The sequence below is a fragment of the Erinaceus europaeus genome, chromosome 1, assembly GCF_950295315.1.
Source record: "Erinaceus europaeus chromosome 1, mEriEur2.1, whole genome shotgun sequence".
NCBI classification, from domain to species: Eukaryota; Metazoa; Chordata; class Mammalia; order Eulipotyphla; family Erinaceidae; genus Erinaceus; species Erinaceus europaeus.
Genome location: NC_080162.1, coordinates 95,082,269 through 95,099,831, shown reverse-complemented (window position 1 = coordinate 95,099,831; position 17,563 = coordinate 95,082,269). Strand labels below are relative to the sequence as shown.

Genomic DNA, 17,563 nt, shown 5'->3' with positions numbered 1-17,563 from the left:
GGATGATTATGTGGTGCAGAAGGTGGAAGGTCTGGCTTCTGTAATTACTTCTCCAATGGACATGGGTGGTGGCAGGTGGATTCATACTCTCAGGCTGTTTCTATCTTTCCCTAAGACAGTTTTCTTACAGCTCTTCAAGTCACTAAGAAAGCTCTATCCATTCTGTTTTGAAGGACACAGTATTGTCTTGTTTGTTTGTGTTTTATTTTATTTTTTGCCTCTAGGGTTATCGCTGGGGCTCAGTGCCTGCACTATGAATCTACTGCTCCTCAAGGCCTTTTTTTTTTCCATTTCATTATTATTTTCCACTTTATCATTTTTCCTTTTTGTTATTATTTTTGCTGTTACTGTTATTGCTGTTATTATTGCTGTTGGATAGGACAGAGAGAAATTGAGAGGAGGAAAAAACAGAGTAGGAGAGAGAAAGACATCTGCAGACCTGCTTCACCACTTGTGAAGCGATCCCCCTGCAAGTAGGGAGCCAGGGGCTTGAACCATGTTCCTTACACTTCTCCTTGCGCTTCGCGCCATGTGAGCTTAACCCCCTGTGCTACCCCAGACCCCTAGTGTTGTCTTTTTTAATTGTAGGATAGTACTCTGTGCACTATATCCCAGAACTTCTTTAACCAGTCATTTGTCTATGGGTATTAGGTTGCTTCCATATATATTTTTTTTTAATTGCCACCAGTGTTTTCAAATCCGCTGCTTCTGGAGGCTGTTTTTTTTTCCTTTTTCCTTTTCTTTTCTTTCTATTTTATTTGATAAGGCAGAGAGAAATTGAGAAAGGAGGGGAGAGAGAAAGAGAAAGAGAAACAGCTGCAAACCTGCTTCACCACTCTTACCCCCCGCACCCCCGCAGATGGGAACTGGGGGCTTGAACACTGGTCCTTGAGCATAGTAACATGTGTACTGAATGGGTTGTGCTCAATGGGGTGCACCACTGCCCAGAACTCTCCATATTTTGTTTACTGGAAATAATGTATCTGTGAACATGTGAATATGTCCCTTCAAATTAGTGTTTCATGTCTTTGAGATAAATGCCTACAAGTGATACTGCTAGATGAGAAGGTATTTTCATTTTATTTGTGTAAGGATTTTCCTTAATGTTTTTCATAATGACTGTACCAGTTTGCATCCCTACCAGCAGTGTAATAAAGTTCTTCATTCTCCAATCCTTGCCAATATTATTACTTCCTTATTTGTTGGTTTAGGTCATTATCACTTCTTGAGATGGAATTCCAATGTATTGAATAGTTTAACTTTGCATTCCTTTAATATGTGAAGTCAAGTGTTTTTTCATGTCTATAGGTAATCTGTGTTGGTTAGTTAGAAAACAGTCTTGTTATCTTTTATACACTTTTTTATTGAGTTATTTCTTTTTTTCTTTCGTTCTTTCCACTTTTTATTTGTGATTAGTAGGTTAGAAGATTGTAAGATTATAGGGTATTGATTTCCTTGGGCAGACAACCTCACCAATGTGTCTTGGAACTTCACCTCTTCAGAGCCCTGCCTCACTAGGGAAACATAGAAACAGGCTGAGGATATGGATTGACCTGTCAATGCCCATGCCCAACAGAGAAGCAATTATAGAAACCAGAACTTCAAGCTTCTGCACACCACAAAGAATTTTCATCCTTATTACCAGTGGGGGAGAAATGAAAAGGGGAAATTACCAGAAAGCTTTGACCTCAACTCCATCAGGAACTAGAGAGAGGGGGGAAAAAAGGGAGGGACATTTGGATGTTAAATAAGTATAAAAGGAAGAGAAGTTGGGACTCCCCCATTAAAAAAAAAAAGGCCAAATATCTAGAAATATAGACAGATGCTTATAAAAATAATAGTTGACTCACCTCTCTTGGGAGTACTACTATAGCTTATAATGGAGGGATTGGGGATCCAGAACTCTGGTGTTGGGAACTGTGTGGAGTTGTACCCTGTTATCTTGTAATTTTATAAATTAATATTAAATTACTAATAAAAAATAAAATTAAAAGAATGAAAAAATAAATAATAAAAGATTACCAGGGGAGTCGGGCTGTAACGCAGCGGGTTAAACGCAGGTGGCGCAAAGCACAAGGACCGGCATAAGGATCCCGGTTCGAACCCCGGCTCCCCACCTGCAGGGGAGTTGCTTCACAGGCGGTGAAGCAGGTCTGCAGGTGTCTATCTTTCTCTCCTCCTCTCTGTCTTCCCCTTCTCTCTCCATTTCTCTCTGTCCTATCCAACAACGACAACAACAATAATAACTACAACAATAAAACAACAAGGGCAACAAAAGGGAATAAATAAATAAAATAAATATTTTTTTAAAAAAAAGATTACCAGATGTTGGTCTAAACAGCACCCAGCACCAAAGTTCTGGATACTCACTTCCCCAAGGACAACTACCATAGTTATCATAAGTTCTTAGAAACAGCAGTCTGATTCTGACTTTGTGTTGGTTGGTTGGTCGGTTTTGCAAGTTCATGTGTATCAGATGTCTAAATTTCACATATAATTGAAACTACCTGGTAGTTGTCTTTCATCTCTTATTTTGCTAAACATAATCACCTTCAGTTCCATCCATTTTGTCCCAAAGAACACAATATCATCTTTGTTGATTGCAAAATAGAATTTCATGGAGTATTCTCCCCATAACATTTTTAGCCAGACATTTTTTGATGGGCATTTAGGTTGTTTCCACTCTTTGGCCATTGTGAATAATACAGCTTTGAACAGAGAGGTGCACATATCCCTTCAAATTAGTATTTGCATAAGGCATTTGGATAAATGCCTTAAGTGGTATTGCTGGAACACAAGGCAATTACATTTTATTGGTTTAAGGATACTCCACACAATCTTCAAAAGAGCCATACTAGTTTGCATTCCAACCAGTAGTGTAGCAGTGTTCACTTTTCTTTTTTTTTTTCTTTTTTGTTATTTAAGAAAGGATTAATTAACAAAACCATAGGGTAGGAGGGGTACAACTCCACACAATTCCCACCACCCAATCTCCATATCCCACCCCCTCCCCTGATAGCTTTCCCACTCTCTATCCCTCTGGGAGCATGGACCCAGGGTCATTGTGGGTTTAGAAGGTGGAAGGTCTGGCTTCTGTAATTGCTTCCCCGCTCAACATGGGTGTTGACTGGTCGGTCCATACTCCCAGTCTGCCTCTCTCTTTCCCTAGTAGGGTGTGTCTCTGGGGAAGCGGAGATCCAGGCCATATTGGTGAGGTCTTCAGTCCAGGGAAGCCTGGCCGGCATCCTGATGACATCTGGAACCTGGTGACTGAAAAGAGAGTTAACATACAAAGCCAAACAAATTGTTGAGTAATCATGGACCCAAAGCTTGGAATAGTGGAGAGGAAGTGTTAGGGGGATACTCACTGCAAACTCTAGTGTACTTCTGCTTTCAGGTATATATTTTGCAGTAGTTTATGGATACATGTAAACATATGCTCTCTCTCACAGAAACTGGTGTATGTCTAGCTTTTGGGACTTTGTTAGAAAGTGAACCACCTGAGATGGCATTAGAGAATACTATGAAAGGAAAGGTCTCACCCAAGTAATGAAGCTGAAGGGTTATCATTCCACACGTGATAGCCATACTAGTTTGCATTCCCACCAGTAGTGTAGCAGTGTTCATTTTTCTACACAACCTTGCTAACACCTGTAATTTCTTGTTTTGTTGATGTAGGCAGTTCTCACAGGTGTAAGATGGAACCTCAATGTAGTTTTAATTTTCATTTCTCTAATGATAACTGAAATGGAGCCTTTCTTCTTATTTCTATGGGCCATGTGTGTTTCTTCTTTAGAAAATTATTAAGTTGTTTGTCCTACTTATAATATAAATTGGGTGATGCTTTTTCCTATTTCTGAGCTATGCCAGTTCTTTGTAGCTATATGATACTATTTTATTGTTGGATATGTGAGTCATAACATCTTCTCCCAGTTGCTGAGCTGCTTGGTTATCCTTGTGTAGTTTGATTTCAATGTGTAGAAATCTTTTAATTTGATTTAATCACATTAATTTACTTTGTTTTATTTGCACTTGCCCATGGAGTTGAGTCTCCAAACATATTTTTGTGTTCCATCTATATTTTTTCAATGTATTTTATGGTAGGACCATAACTTCTCTCTCTCTGTCTCTATCTCTCTCTCTCTCTCTCTCATTTGTTTATCATAGCACTGTTCAGCTTTGGCTGATGGAGGTGTGGAGGATTAAACCTGGGACTTCAGAGCATCAGGCACAAAAGTCTCTGCATAACCATTGTGCTATCTACCACCCCCCCCACACACACACACACCACCTCACAACTTCTCTATCCATTTATCTGTCATTGGACACAGGCTGTTTTGATGATTCTCTAGCATAAATAGTACAGTTCTGGACATAGGGGTGTATATATCCTTTAGAATTAGTGCCTCTAGGAGCCAGGTTGTAGTGTACCTGGTTGAGCGCACACATTGCAGTGCACAAGGACCCAGGTTCAAGTCCCTGGTCCCCACCTGCAGGGGGAAAGCTTTGTGAATGTTGAAGCATATTGCAGGAGTCTCTCTGTCTCTGTCCCTCTCTAGCACCCCCTTTCCTCGGGATTTCTGGCTGTCTCTATCCAATAAATAAATAAAGATGATAAAAAAGTAAAAAATAAATAAAAAAGAATTAGTGCCTCTATGTCCTTTAGCTATATTCCTAGGAGTGTTATTGCAGGACTGCCGAAAGTTTTTATTTTTTATTTGCCTTAGTATTCTCCAAACTAATTTCTATGGAAACTGCATTAGTCTCCATCCTCACCTGCATTACACCTGAGTTTCCTTTTCTGCTACTTTTTTTTTTACTTTTTTCAGAAAATTAATAAGAGAAGGTCTACAAAAACTTCAGAATGTTGTACCTGAAGGAGCTACACACATGCAAGCAGGATTAAGAATGGTACAGAATGCTGGGCCTCTGAGAATTCGTTCTGTCCCCCTCAGCCCGCTGCCTTCTCACAACATCCCTTCTCTTCTTGCAGGCTTATTATCAGATATTGGAAGCAACCAATGCAGGTAAGTCACCTACTGTTACCATTATGGTCAAAACAGGTCCCAGAATTGAGCCAGGCCTGGGCTTCAGTAAGGTCTCATGCAGGCCCACCTCAGCCACTTGCTAGTAAATGATTGTTATAGCAACTGGCTTGCCTCTCTGTGCTGCAACCTCCTTCTCTGGGCAGTGAAGATAAAACCCACCCCAGAAAGGGGCCAGGTGGTAGTGTAGAGGGTTAAGCTCACATGGTGCAAAGCCAAAGTAAGGATCCCATTTCGAAGCCCTGGGTCCCCTCCTGCATGGAGTTTGTTTCACAAGCAGTGAAGAAGGCCTGCAGATGTCTACCTCTCTCTTCCCTTCTCTGTCTTCCCCTCCTCTCTCGATTTCTCTCTGTCCTATCCAGCAACAATAATAATAACAACAAGGGCAACAAAATGGAAAAAATGGTCTCCAGGAGCAGTTGGATTCATAGTGCAGGTACTGAGCCCCAGCAATAACCCTGGAGGCAGGAAAAAAACACCCCAGTGATGATTCTAAACTATGTGGGGGTCTGGGGTTCTTAATGCTTATTAGATATGAAGTACTTAGTGTTAGAGGACATGACTTGTGTACCTGAGACTCTGACCCCGGTCAGTTTCAGGCACCATCACATGCCAAAGTTGAACAATAACTTCATCTGTTTCTTGCCCTCTCTGTCTAAGAAAAGACTAATCTTTTTATGAAAAATAAACACAGCTGTTTGATCTACATTTGATCTGTGTAAACAAGAAGAAAAAAAGCAGGGACCTCAACAGGCAGAATGTAATTTACAGAATAAAAAAATAAATTTAAAAAATCTTGATTATTTCCTCCTTGCAGGCCAAACTCTACCTCCATGACATTTCTGGCTCTGACTCTAGAAAAGGCTGTTCTCAGTCTAGTGGTGTCTCCATGGAAAGATGATGGTGTTGAAGCTGTTGTCAGAAAAAAAAAAAATGGTAGACCTAACAGTGAGAGACTTTGAGCATGGAACCTACTCCCCAACTGCCTTTGACCTTGAGTTATGAACCGCTGGGTTGTGGATACCAGCAGAAGTGCCTACCTGAACTGGCAGTTGGGTGTCAGTTCTGTTCCCGTTACCCATCTGAAAGTTTCACTCCTGTCCAGTGTAGTAGCTGGAATAACCTCTGGGGCAAATGTTTTACTATCTAGTAGTAATGAGAATTCAGCAAGGAAAGTTCTGAGATGAACTCAATCTCCTCATCTACAAAGTGGGTCTTTGCTAAGGTCCCTTGTCCCACCAGGAGTCTGCTGTAAAGCCCTACAGGGGTGCTGAATGGCAGAGGTTCAGGTCTAGGCAGCCTCTCATTGGGGAATGGAGGGAGGAGAAAAGGGGAGCATTTATGTGGGCCTGGAAACCTGTGGCAGTGCACTTGGAGTGCCCTTACTGACCAGATCACTCTCTGCTTCTCCTTCAGGAAAGAAGCCAGTTCAGTCCTTGATCCTGACTCTAACAGATGGAACACTTGATGATATTCCATTTGAAGAGGCAAAGGAAGAAGTAAGTCCTATTCATCTTTATCAACATTTGTTCCCATTACTCAGTCATCCTCAACACTCTGTTTATCTTAGGCTGAAAAGTGTCGGAAATTGGGGGCAACTGTTTACGGTTTGGGTATAAAAGACTACCGGAGAGAGCAGGTAATTTGGAACAGGTCACCGGGTGGTAATTTGGAACAGGTCACCAGGTGTGGGGGACAGGGGAAGCTGTAAGACTGGTGAGTGGCTTTCCAGGGCTTCCCAGGCAATGGTCCTTTAAGTCAGTCCAAGTGCTTGGAAACAGGCATCATGGAAATGAAAAACAGTATGTGTTTTGCTCCCAAAGAGTTAGCTGCTGCCTGGTGCCAGGGTGGGGCTTTTGACTCAAGGGACCAACTTCTAGACAAGGGACCAACTTCTAGAATAAGAAGCTGCTACACCATCACCCCCTGGTGGTGACCCAGTCCTCCTCTTTCTTGTAGCTAGATGAAATTGCAAACAGCAAGAATCATGTATTTGCAGTGGAAAGATTCGAAGATCTGAAAAAAATCATTGATCCCGTGAGTGAGGGTTAAATGTGGGAAGAAGGGTAGGATAGCTCCTCACCATAACCTGTTCTTTAATTCTTCCTGACCCTGACAACAACTACTACTCAAGCTTACAAAAAAGTCCTGTGTTGAGATTACACGTCTTGAAGCTTCCAGTTACTGTGCAGGAGGTAAGAGTTGAAGTCACTGCTATTGATACACAGAGGGTTTTGTTTGTTTGTTTGTTTTTTAGGTATGTGCTGTGTGGTAATGCTGACACAAACATATGGCTTTAGGGTAGCTTGTGTGGACTGAGTGTTCCAAGTGTGTGTGTGTGTGTGGCGGGGGTGGTGAGGGCTGTGAGAATGCCTGGTGTGGTTGTGTAGCAATGTGCACTGGGTCTATAGGCAAGTGCATGTTTGAGTGAGGTGTGCATGTCTTGGGGTGTGGGATGGGTAAGTGAGTATAACTACTTTTTCCTTTTGTGATAGTCAACATTTCATTCTGTATATGATAGATAATGACTTGACGTATGTGAAAATTTAAAGTCTTAACCACAAGGCATGAGTGTAATGTTCTCTATCTTAAAAATGAAAGTTTCATTTAAGATATGAAAATACATTTTAAGACCTTCAGCTACACATAAGCAAATGAAATCTGACAATGTGTAAAGGAAAGTAATTCAATCTTAATGGTGAACCAAACCAGAAATGCGAGTCTGATTCAGAATTTGGAATATCAATGTAAAAGAACACATCATCAACAACAACAACAACAAAAAGATAAAAAATAGATATCATTTCAGTTGGTGAGTGCACACATTACCATGCATAAGGACCAATGTTCGAGCTGCTGGGCCCCGACTGCAGGGACAAAACTTTATGAAGTAGTGAAGTAATGCTTCAGATGTCTCTCTTTCTGACTTTCTCCCATTTCCCTTTGTATTTCTTTCTGTCTTTATCCACTAAAATGAAAATGAAGAAAAAATAAAGACATATTAAAAGTTAAAATAAATAAATGAAAGAAGTTGGGCCCAGATCACATTCCAAAGTCTTAATAGGGACATTGTCTGACAAAGGGTATCTACATAATGTTCACAGCTAGCATGTCACCAGTAGGTAATGGAGAAGGCCTCTTCCAGAGATCAGGAGGGGGGAAAGGAGCCTTTCTTAACCAGGGAGGGTCTCTCTTTCCCTGTGATGAGTACATACATGAGTTACTTGCTGACATCAGCCCCTCCTCTCTATAAAGCATTCATGTGTGCAGGCATGTAAGATGGTATCACTTGAGATTGTGTGGTTGAGGTTCCTGAAGACTCACTTCCCCACTGGAACACCATCCAGCCTGATCAACCCAGATCCTGACACAGAAAACCATTTATTATTATTATTATTATATTTACTTATTTTATTTGATAGAGATAATTTGAGAGGAAAAGGGGAGAGAGGAAGAGAGATTGAAGGAGAGATGGAGAGAAGGGGAGAGAGAGAGGGAGAGAGAATCTACAGCACTGTTTCACCACTTTTGAAGCTTCCCCTATGAAGGTGGAGACTGGGGGCTTGAACTCAGATCCTTGTGCATAGTACAACTGAGCGCATCACTGCCCAGCCCAAGTGAACCATGCCTGCCCTATGCTGGCCACTGGAAGACAAGAAGTAAAAAATATCCAGGGGTCAAAAAGATCTGTGTTCTTCTCTGTGCTCTTTTGCCCATGGGCACACAAATGGAAGCAAAAAGCTGAGTATATGCAATTTTCAATATTGTCTCCAAGAAGCAAAAGTTAGCAAACTACTAACTTGTACCATCCCAGCAATCTCTAATATGACCTTCCAAATTGGCTCTTTGGTTCTTATCAGTTAAAAACTGTTCATTTTTTATCTGAAGTTATCATACCCTGTGTGTCAGCCCCTTTAAGAGGAAGGAAACTCAAGGCAGAAACCTGGGCCCCAAAGGAAGCAGAAACCTATTTCATCAAAGGACACCACTTCATATCTTTCTGAAAAAATAAGTGGCCCAGGTTGCCTGAGGAGGCAGTCAGTGCCTGAGATCAAAGCATCATCTCTTCAGTCTCTCGGGATGTCTTCAGAGCAAGGCAGAGGTCTCAGCACCTTCTGCTTTTAGGCCCTCATTCCAGTTTAACTTCCCAAAGGATCCTAGGAGGCTGAGGAGGCTCTTTCCTAAGTCCATATACAAGGTCTAGTCCCCTAGATAAAGAGGCCTCCCAGGCCTCCTGCTCAGAGGTTAAATAGGGTAAAGTTTCCTACAAATAAGTAGATTTCCTTCTTTCTCCCTCCCTCCCTCCCTTTCCTTCTTTCTTTCTTCTTTCTTTCTTTCTTTCTTTCTTTCTTTCTTTCTTTCTTTCTTTCTTTCTTTCTTTCTGCCACCAGGGTTACTAGTGTCTCTATGACTCTCTGTTGAAGAGGCCTTCTTTTCCCCACTGATGGTTTTGATTCCTATGAATTATACTAAGTGTCCATCTATTTGTGGATTAATTTTCAGATTCTCTAGTCTATTCCTTTGGTATGAGTGCCCATTGTTGTTTCTTTCTTTTTATTTACTTATTCTTTATTGGGGGGTGATTAGTGGTTTATATTCAACAGCAAAATACAGTAGTTTGTACATGTGTAACATTTCTCAGTTTGCCACGTAACAATTTAACCCCCTTTAAGTTCTCCTCTGCCATCATGCTCTAAGACCTAACCCCCCCACACCCCAGAATCTTTTACTTTGGTGTAATATAACACCATTGTTGTTTCAATACCATACCATTTTAATTACTATTGTTTTGCAGTATAAGCTGAAGTCAATAAGCATGACACCTACTATTGTTTTGTAGTATAAACTGAAGTCACATAAGTCTGATAGCTTTATGTTTTTGTTCTTTTATCTCAGGAGTGTTTTGAATATTTGTGAGAGTTTTGGGGGGGATGCAATACACATAAATTTTTAGCTGTGTTCAATTTTCTTGAGATACTTCACTGGGATTTTGATGGGAATTTCACTGAATCTGTAAATTGCTTTCTGTAGGACTGACATTTTAATATTTACTCCTCCAATTCAGGAAAAATGAATGCTCTTTCATTTATTTGTGTCACCCTCTATTACTTTTAAAGCTACTTTACCTATGAACAACTTGAGTTAAAGTAAACTAGTATGATCAGTCCACTTTAAAAATAAAATTTCATTAATGTGTTGAGAAATATGTTACATAACACATCTGTATCATGCTCTAGTTTTTGTTTTCTTTTTTCTTTTTACAAATCATTTCACTGGTGCATTAATGTTTTACAGTGCAGGTGTTGTTGCATGGGTACAATTTCTCATTTCCCTGTGATTCATGCCTGCAAAATAGTCTCACTTCCAACTCAAAGTCTTTTCTACTAGCAGGCACCAAGCTCTCAAACACTCCTCCATCTTTTCTCTTCCCTTCCTTCCTCAGACTCCTTTGCTTTGGTGTGATAAACCACACCCAATCAAGTTTTACTCTACGTTTCTCTTTCTCTCCTTGTTTCTTGAGTTCCACCTATGAATAAGATCATCTGGTATTTGCCTTTCTCATTTTAACTTATCTCACTGAACATGATTCCTTCAAGATCTATCCAAGATGAGGCAAAATAGATACGACTTCATCATTTTTAATAGCTGAGTAGTATTCCATGGTGTTTATATACCACAACTTTTGTAACTACTCATCTATCTTTGAGCATCTGAGTTGCTTCCAAATTATGCTGCCATGAACATAGGTGTGCATATATCTCTTTGGATAGGTGTCTTTGCTTCCTTAGGATATGAGAGAATTTGGAGGTCTTAGTGTAGGTCCATTTCTAGTGTTCTGAAGTTTCCAGACTATTTTCCTTAGGCGTTGAACCGATTTACAGAGTTTAGTACTTTGAATCCCCTGTGTGCTACCTCTTAATTGATGTTGCTACTATTTCTTAGTCTCCAGTAATTCTGGTTGTCAATATGGTTCTGGCACCTTTGTAGCACCATGGCACAGCTTGAGTCTTCTTTCCCCGTCTCCTCCTCTTCCTGCTGGCCATGCACACTTACCCACCTCCAAACAGTATCACTTTTTTTCTCCAGAAATTTGAGCTGCACCATGATGAAACTTCTTGTGGCATGTGGTTGCAACATTTTTATGTGCTATAGAAATCAGTCAACATATGTACACCACAATGGCTTCACTAGGGATATCTCGATATCAAAAAAAAAAATTTTTTTTTTACTATTATTTCTCTGCCAAGCCTCTGTGAAAGCTTCATGCCTACAAAATTCCAACACTTCCAGTGAACTTATATTTTTTTACATTTTATCCAAGAAGGGGTGGAAAAAAGATAACTTGAAGAGACAGAAAAAGAAGAGACATAACAATACTACTCCACTGCTTTTGAAGTGTCCCCTCTGCCTGGTACTCCCATGGAGGGACCAGAGATTTAACCCCAGTCTCCTCATGCCTGGTAAAGTTTGTAATCCACCTGGTAAGCTATTTCCTGGCTCCTGAACTTCTTCTTCTCTCTCTCTCTCTCTCTCTCTCTCTCTCTCTCTCTCTCTCTCCCTCTCCCTCTCCCTCTCCCTCTCCCTCTTTCCCTCTCTCTCCCTCATGAATTTTATTTATTTTTATTTTTATTATCTTTATTTATTTGATATAAACACCCAGAAATCAAGAGGGAAGGGGGAGATAAAGAGGGAGAGAGATAGAGAGATACCTGCAATACTGTTTCAACACTTGCAAAGCTTTCCCCCCTGCAGGTGGGGATCAAGGGCTTGAACCTGGGTCCTTGCACATTGTAACATGTGTGCTCAGGTGCACCACAACCTGGTCCCTCCCCTTTTCTCAAAAACACTGGAAAGACTACAAAAATATCAACAAATCAGCTTTGGCCACAGTCCTAGAATTCATTTTCATTAAATCAGAGACTTCTATATGACCCATACTGCAGCAGGAAATTTTGTGTGATCAATGTGGTGCATGCTGGAGGACGTTTTGAAGCACAAGGAACCAGATATATAACATTATATATAATATATAATATATATTATATATAATATATATTATATAATATAACCAGATTCAGTTATATTGACATTTCCCAAAATGGTTCCTTGTGTATTGACATTGGTCAAATGAAGATAGGTTATGGAAATTAGTTATACCAAGGACTTTGCAATCAGGAGGCTGGTGAACTTGACACATAGCAGAAAGAACTGCTTATTCTACTGGCTGAAGAATTGTGGGCTAAGTGCATTGTCTGAGTCTCTGTATGTGTCCTTTGGTATTAAAACAAGGGCAGAGACCCTCTGAGATTCCCAGGATTTTGTAAAATATCTAGAGACCAAAAATGTACCTTAGTATGTCAGTGTCATCTCAGTAGCAGAAGGAAGTGTTTTGGTGAATCCCAGGAAGAAGTAGAGAAAACATTCATCTCTTAGGGTCTGAATCCACAACTGAGATGGAGAAGGAAGTATTGGTCATTGAAATTAGCCAGACCAAAGATTCTGGTATCAGGAGGCTAATGAACTTGACACATAGCAGAAAGAACTGCTTGTTACACTGGCTGCTGAATTGTGGGCTAAATACACTCCATGGGGGGGGGGGGGGGCGGTTTCTTGAGAAAAAATGTCTCCTTGCTGTTTCCAAATCCCACTCTAAGCCTAGCATATCTGGACTGCCATAGGCTCACAAAAATACAGATCCCAAATATCAGAAAGTCTAATCCTCCAGACCTTTGCATCTTCTTGGCTCCTCTTATTTATGTATGGAGGCCTGGTGGAGAGCATTGAAGACAGGCTTAGGGAGCCAAGGTCTAAAACCCATGATTGTATTTACCCTTATGAAGGGGACAAAGCAGGATGTTTCTGATGACTTTTATAGGTCAGAGTCATTAGTAAGAATCCCTAAGAGCTGAAACCCAGTCCAGCCTCTGCAGTGACACTAGGTGGGGCTCTAGCCAATGGGGCACAGAGATGTTGGTTTGGACATGTAATTACATCCTCATAGAAACTTTTTGAGATTTATATTGTGGCTGAGGGGAGGTGACCTGCCACAATGGCAAATAACACCCAGCCACTCCTCACACACATCTTTGGATGTTGTCCTTGCAGAAAACTATATGTTACTGGTTATTGGAAGAGGCTTTACTAATGCAAAGAAAAAGGAAGATGTTATTTGTAGATACAATTTCAATGCCACTGAATTCTTTGGTAAGTAACACTCTAAATTCCACTAAGCAGCAGATCACTGTATCAACTATATTTCCTCAGTCAGTCAAGGACTCAACAACTGTTCAGATTTTTCTTTATAGAATCTGAGGACAGAGGCCTTGAGTAGTGGAAGGAGTTAAGCAATGCCCAGAGCCACAGAGCATCTTGAGAAAAGCATTAGCCCTGCTGATGTTGCATTTGAGGTGGTAACTGCACAGAAATTTCTTACCCCAAATCCTTTCCTGGGTGCTTCACATTCCCAGACAATTAAGTATCTTAACAAAAGGAATCTTCTGGAGGAAAACAGTGACCTCGTCAGGGTTCTGAGTCAATGTGAGGTCTACTGGTACTTTCTCCAGGAGAATAAACTCACTTTGGACTGAGAGGGAATCCCAGCATGATTACATAATAGTACTGAGTGACCTTGGTCAAATGAGAGTTCTTTTGTCAGGTTCTGTTTACTCTCAAACTGGTCCAATATGATGCACTAGCTAAGTTCTGCCACACATGGAAACCCACTTGAAAGTACTCAGATACCCCTATGATGAGTGAGAGTCTATGACAGCACACAGCAAGATCAGGCAGATGCTGTGCTCTCAGAACTGAAGGGTGTGTGTGTGTGTGTGTGTGTGTGTGTGTGTGTCCTTTTGTGTGTGTGTGTGTGTGTGTGTGTGTCCTTTTCCATATAGTGCATGGGCACAACTGAACTTTCTTTTTGCCCTTCATTGTCCCACTTAGTTCCTTGATACATTCATCTATGTTATTATATGATGTATACTGTTTAATGACTTCTTATTTCAGAGTCATCAGGAAAACATAAAACATCTCCTCTCCACCACATGTCTAGCACATCTTTCCTTTTTGCATGAGAAGAAAGAACAGAGTAGAAATTACCATGGCCACATTCCCACACCACACAATGTGTAGAAGGTCTCAGAATATTAAATTCACCTTCTTTATACTCTCCCATTTATGGCTGAGCAACCTTTTATTATGGAGAGCTAACACTTATGAAACACTATCCTGGGTAACATGTTGACTATTTTATAATAACTATCCCAATTCTCAAGAGAGACTTATTTTCACTTTGAATGTTTTGAAAGAGGCCTGTCAATATTGCTTTGTAAGACTCTGAACTAGAGGCAGTGTCAGTTGAAGAGTTTGCTTAATGTCACAAGCTAACAATGGTGATGTCCAGGCTCCCAGTGTAGGCTTTTCTAACCTGGTGAGGGAGGGGGATAGGTAGGAGCTCTTTATCTACAGGAAATGAGCTCTGTAGCCTGTGGCTACACTCATGTCCCAGGTTGGGAGTCACTAACTTTCTCTCCAAGCCAGAGAGAAGTGCCAGATCCTCATGCAAGAGCCCATCTCACATTCCTGCTTCACTTAGCGGGCTACCACTCTCAATCATTTTAAGAATGGACAGAATAATTCCTTTCTGTCACTTTTTTTTTTTTACTTTCTGTAGCTATTAACACAACTCACTTGGCTTCACTGATAGCATATATGACATTATTTCAGGTATAAAATTTTCACATTCTCTAAAAGAAAGGGCAAGTCACGAGTTTCTAAATACCTTTCCTTCATTTCCATTGTCCGCTGTATGTCTTTTTCCGTGACATTTAGTTTTGCTTGTCTTTTTTAACTGCCACTCTCCATGTTCAATTGAAATGCCCTTGAGAGCAGAGTCTCTGCCTGTTCTGTTCCCACTGAACACAGAGCACTATATGTGTTAGCACAGAACTGGTGCTCAGAAGAAGACAGAGAAGAGTGGTGCCAGCTGCAGGGCACTAGCTGTGCTTGTCAAGTACAAGAGGAAAAAAATGATATTTAGATATACATGTCCATTGGAATTCTTTCATGTGATTATTATTATTTTAGATAGAGGAGCAACCTCTGTAACCGGTGGCACCATAAAGTGTCCAGGAGTAAAGATCAAGAAACCAGGCCAGTAAGTTTCCAGTTTGGGACCAGGCAGGCAGTAATTGATTCCTTGGTGTGGAAGAGGACTTCCACTGGGAGGCCTCAGGACATCTTCCCCACTTACCCTTATTGCTGATCTCCTGATGCATTCAGGGGTCTGTTGTGGTCCAGCCTCTGCTAAGGACTGAGTGTGGGGGATGACTGATTGCCCCAGGGGTAGTCCCTGAGCTCTAGAATCCTTTCAGAGATATACCAGCATCCTATGCAAATACAGGAGAGTCAGGACCATGGCATCAAACAGCCACTTGAGTCACTCAGGTTATGGCCACCAGGGTGTTTGGTCCCATGCAGATCCCCTCACTGCCAGGTCAGCGTCATTGCAGAGGTTCACCTGCTAATATTTAGGATTAGCTCTCCTCATCCTCACTGTTCTTTACTAGCCCCATGTGTCTAATGTTTATGACTATAAAATGGGGGGGGGGGTTGGACAGTGGTGCACCTGGTTAAGCACACATAGTACTAAGCGCAAGGACCCACACAAGGATCTGGGTTTGAGCCTCTGGCTTCCCAACCCTTGCAGGGGGGTCGATTTACAAGCTGTAAAGCAGGTCTGCAGATGTCTCTTTCTCTCTGCCTCTCTATCTGCCCCTCCTCTCTCAATTTATTTCTGTCTTATCCAATAAAATGGGGGAAAAAATGGCCACCAGGAGCAGTAGTTTCATAGTGCCAGCACCAAGACCCAGTGATAACCCTGTAGGCAAAAAAAGAAAAAAAGGAAAAAGAAAGGAAGGAAAGAAGAAAAGAAAGAAAAAAGAAAAGGAAAAGGGGAGAAGTGTGGGCTATAATCTCAACCAAGTATGAAACCTGTGTCAATGTGTACATTTAAGTTATCTGTTCTTTCTGTGGTTCAGGCAAGTCTTGGTGCAAATAAGCCTGGACAATGGTGCCAGCTTCGTTGACAAGACGGCTAAAATCACTAGCAAACAATGTGTGAGTATACAGCAACCTTCACTTTTTTTCCAGAGCCCCTAATGAGGGGCAGCAAAGGGGAAACACTAGCACCTAATACCTTGTGCAGACCTCAGAAAACACCTCACAGCCAGTGTGCGGTGCTTTACCTTTCATCAGGAAGCTACCTCCACACTGACACATGGGGAGTGCCACAGGAGTGCTTCTGCAAGAACACTCAGGTGTGTGGCCAACTTGCAGAGCTTGGAGCATCTCTGCTCTCTGTGAACACTTGAATGAAGATGTGCCAGAGAGATCTAAGCAGATTCCAGAAATGGTGCTGAGACTTTGTCCATGATGTTTTCTATCCTATCATATCACTGCATCTGGGTCTCATGGTGGGGAGCTTGGGCCTCCATTTGGATTCCAAGTGGAGCCACTAGAAAAGCCTAGAGCCTCACATTCTAGGAGTCAGAATCCAGAAACTCTGGGGCATCTGTGGTCTCCAAACTAGGGTCCTAGATATGAGGGATCTGTGGATGGACATGCTGTGCCCTGATTTTAGTTGGGGTATCACCCACTGGTATAGCAGTTACAGCTCTGAGGCCCAGTATAACCAGTGCAGCACTTCCCACTCAGGAAACACCACCTGTTACTTTGCGGACCTTCTGTCTTCCTCCTACTTCTGCCTTGTGCCTTTGCTACCTACCTGTCCATTTCTTCCCTCTTGATTTCTTTTATTATTATTATTTTTATTATTATCTTTATTTATTGGATAGAGCCAGCCGGAAATTGAGAGGGAAGAGAGGGAAAGAAACTAAGAGACACCTGCTGCACTGCTTCATCACTTGGGAAGTTTTCCCCCTGCAGGTGGGGACTGAAGGCTTGGACCCAGGTCCTAGCACACAGTAACATGTGCACTCAACCAGGTGCGCTACCACCCAGCCTCTAGTCCTCTTGATCTCTGCAGGAGGTTTCTCATCTCCTATGGGGAAGTTGTCAGGGCTGTGGAAGGGGCCAAGTCTCAGCTCGGTGAGAGGCACCTGAGAATTAAGATGCTGCTTCCCAGATGTCTTTTCTTCTTACATCACGTCTTCCGAGCACCTTGGAAGAGTGATATGGGCAACAGAGAGCATCTGGCTGGAGAAAGACCACTTCCCTTGGGTTATGAATAACATCAAGATAATATTCCTCTCTCTTAAGTTACCCTATGTCCACCTGGCCTGTCTAAGACCTTTATGAACTCTCTCTGAACTTTACAACAGCTGCTCAATATCTGCTACCAATGTGAAAATGGTGGACCAAGAAAATGAAATAGCTTTGCTCAAAGCTGCAGAGCCAAGGAGCAGGGGGTTAGTCCATGGACAGATGGGCCTTGGTCTCCTGCCCTACTTTTCTACTTCCATATCTCAGTGTGCTTAGCAGTCCCCCAAGGACATCTG

The 17,563-nt window shown here is 41.7% G+C and overlaps 1 protein-coding gene and 1 long non-coding RNA gene across 4 annotated transcripts in view; one reads left to right on the top strand and one right to left on the bottom strand.

The window, feature by feature from the left end:
* The window catches only part of LOC132538606 (uncharacterized), a 484,521-nt gene that overhangs the window by 444,412 nt on the left and 22,546 nt on the right, over positions 1-17,563 (bottom strand). The gene's annotated exons all lie outside the window — the stretch shown is intronic.
* The window catches only part of LOC132538589 (anthrax toxin receptor-like), a 38,549-nt gene that overhangs the window by 7,041 nt on the left and 13,945 nt on the right, over positions 1-17,563 (top strand). For all 3 annotated transcript variants that reach the window (XM_060191159.1, XM_060191164.1, XM_060191171.1), the window contains exons 4-12: positions 4,830-4,911; positions 4,994-5,027; positions 6,462-6,544; positions 6,616-6,684; positions 7,005-7,082; positions 7,180-7,240; positions 13,152-13,250; positions 15,132-15,201; positions 16,085-16,163. In XM_060191159.1, the coding sequence (XP_060047142.1) occupies positions 4,830-4,911; positions 4,994-5,027; positions 6,462-6,544; positions 6,616-6,684; positions 7,005-7,082; positions 7,180-7,240; positions 13,152-13,250; positions 15,132-15,201; positions 16,085-16,163 (655 nt within the window). The remainder of the gene's footprint in view (positions 1-4,829; positions 4,912-4,993; positions 5,028-6,461; positions 6,545-6,615; positions 6,685-7,004; positions 7,083-7,179; positions 7,241-13,151; positions 13,251-15,131; positions 15,202-16,084; positions 16,164-17,563) is intronic.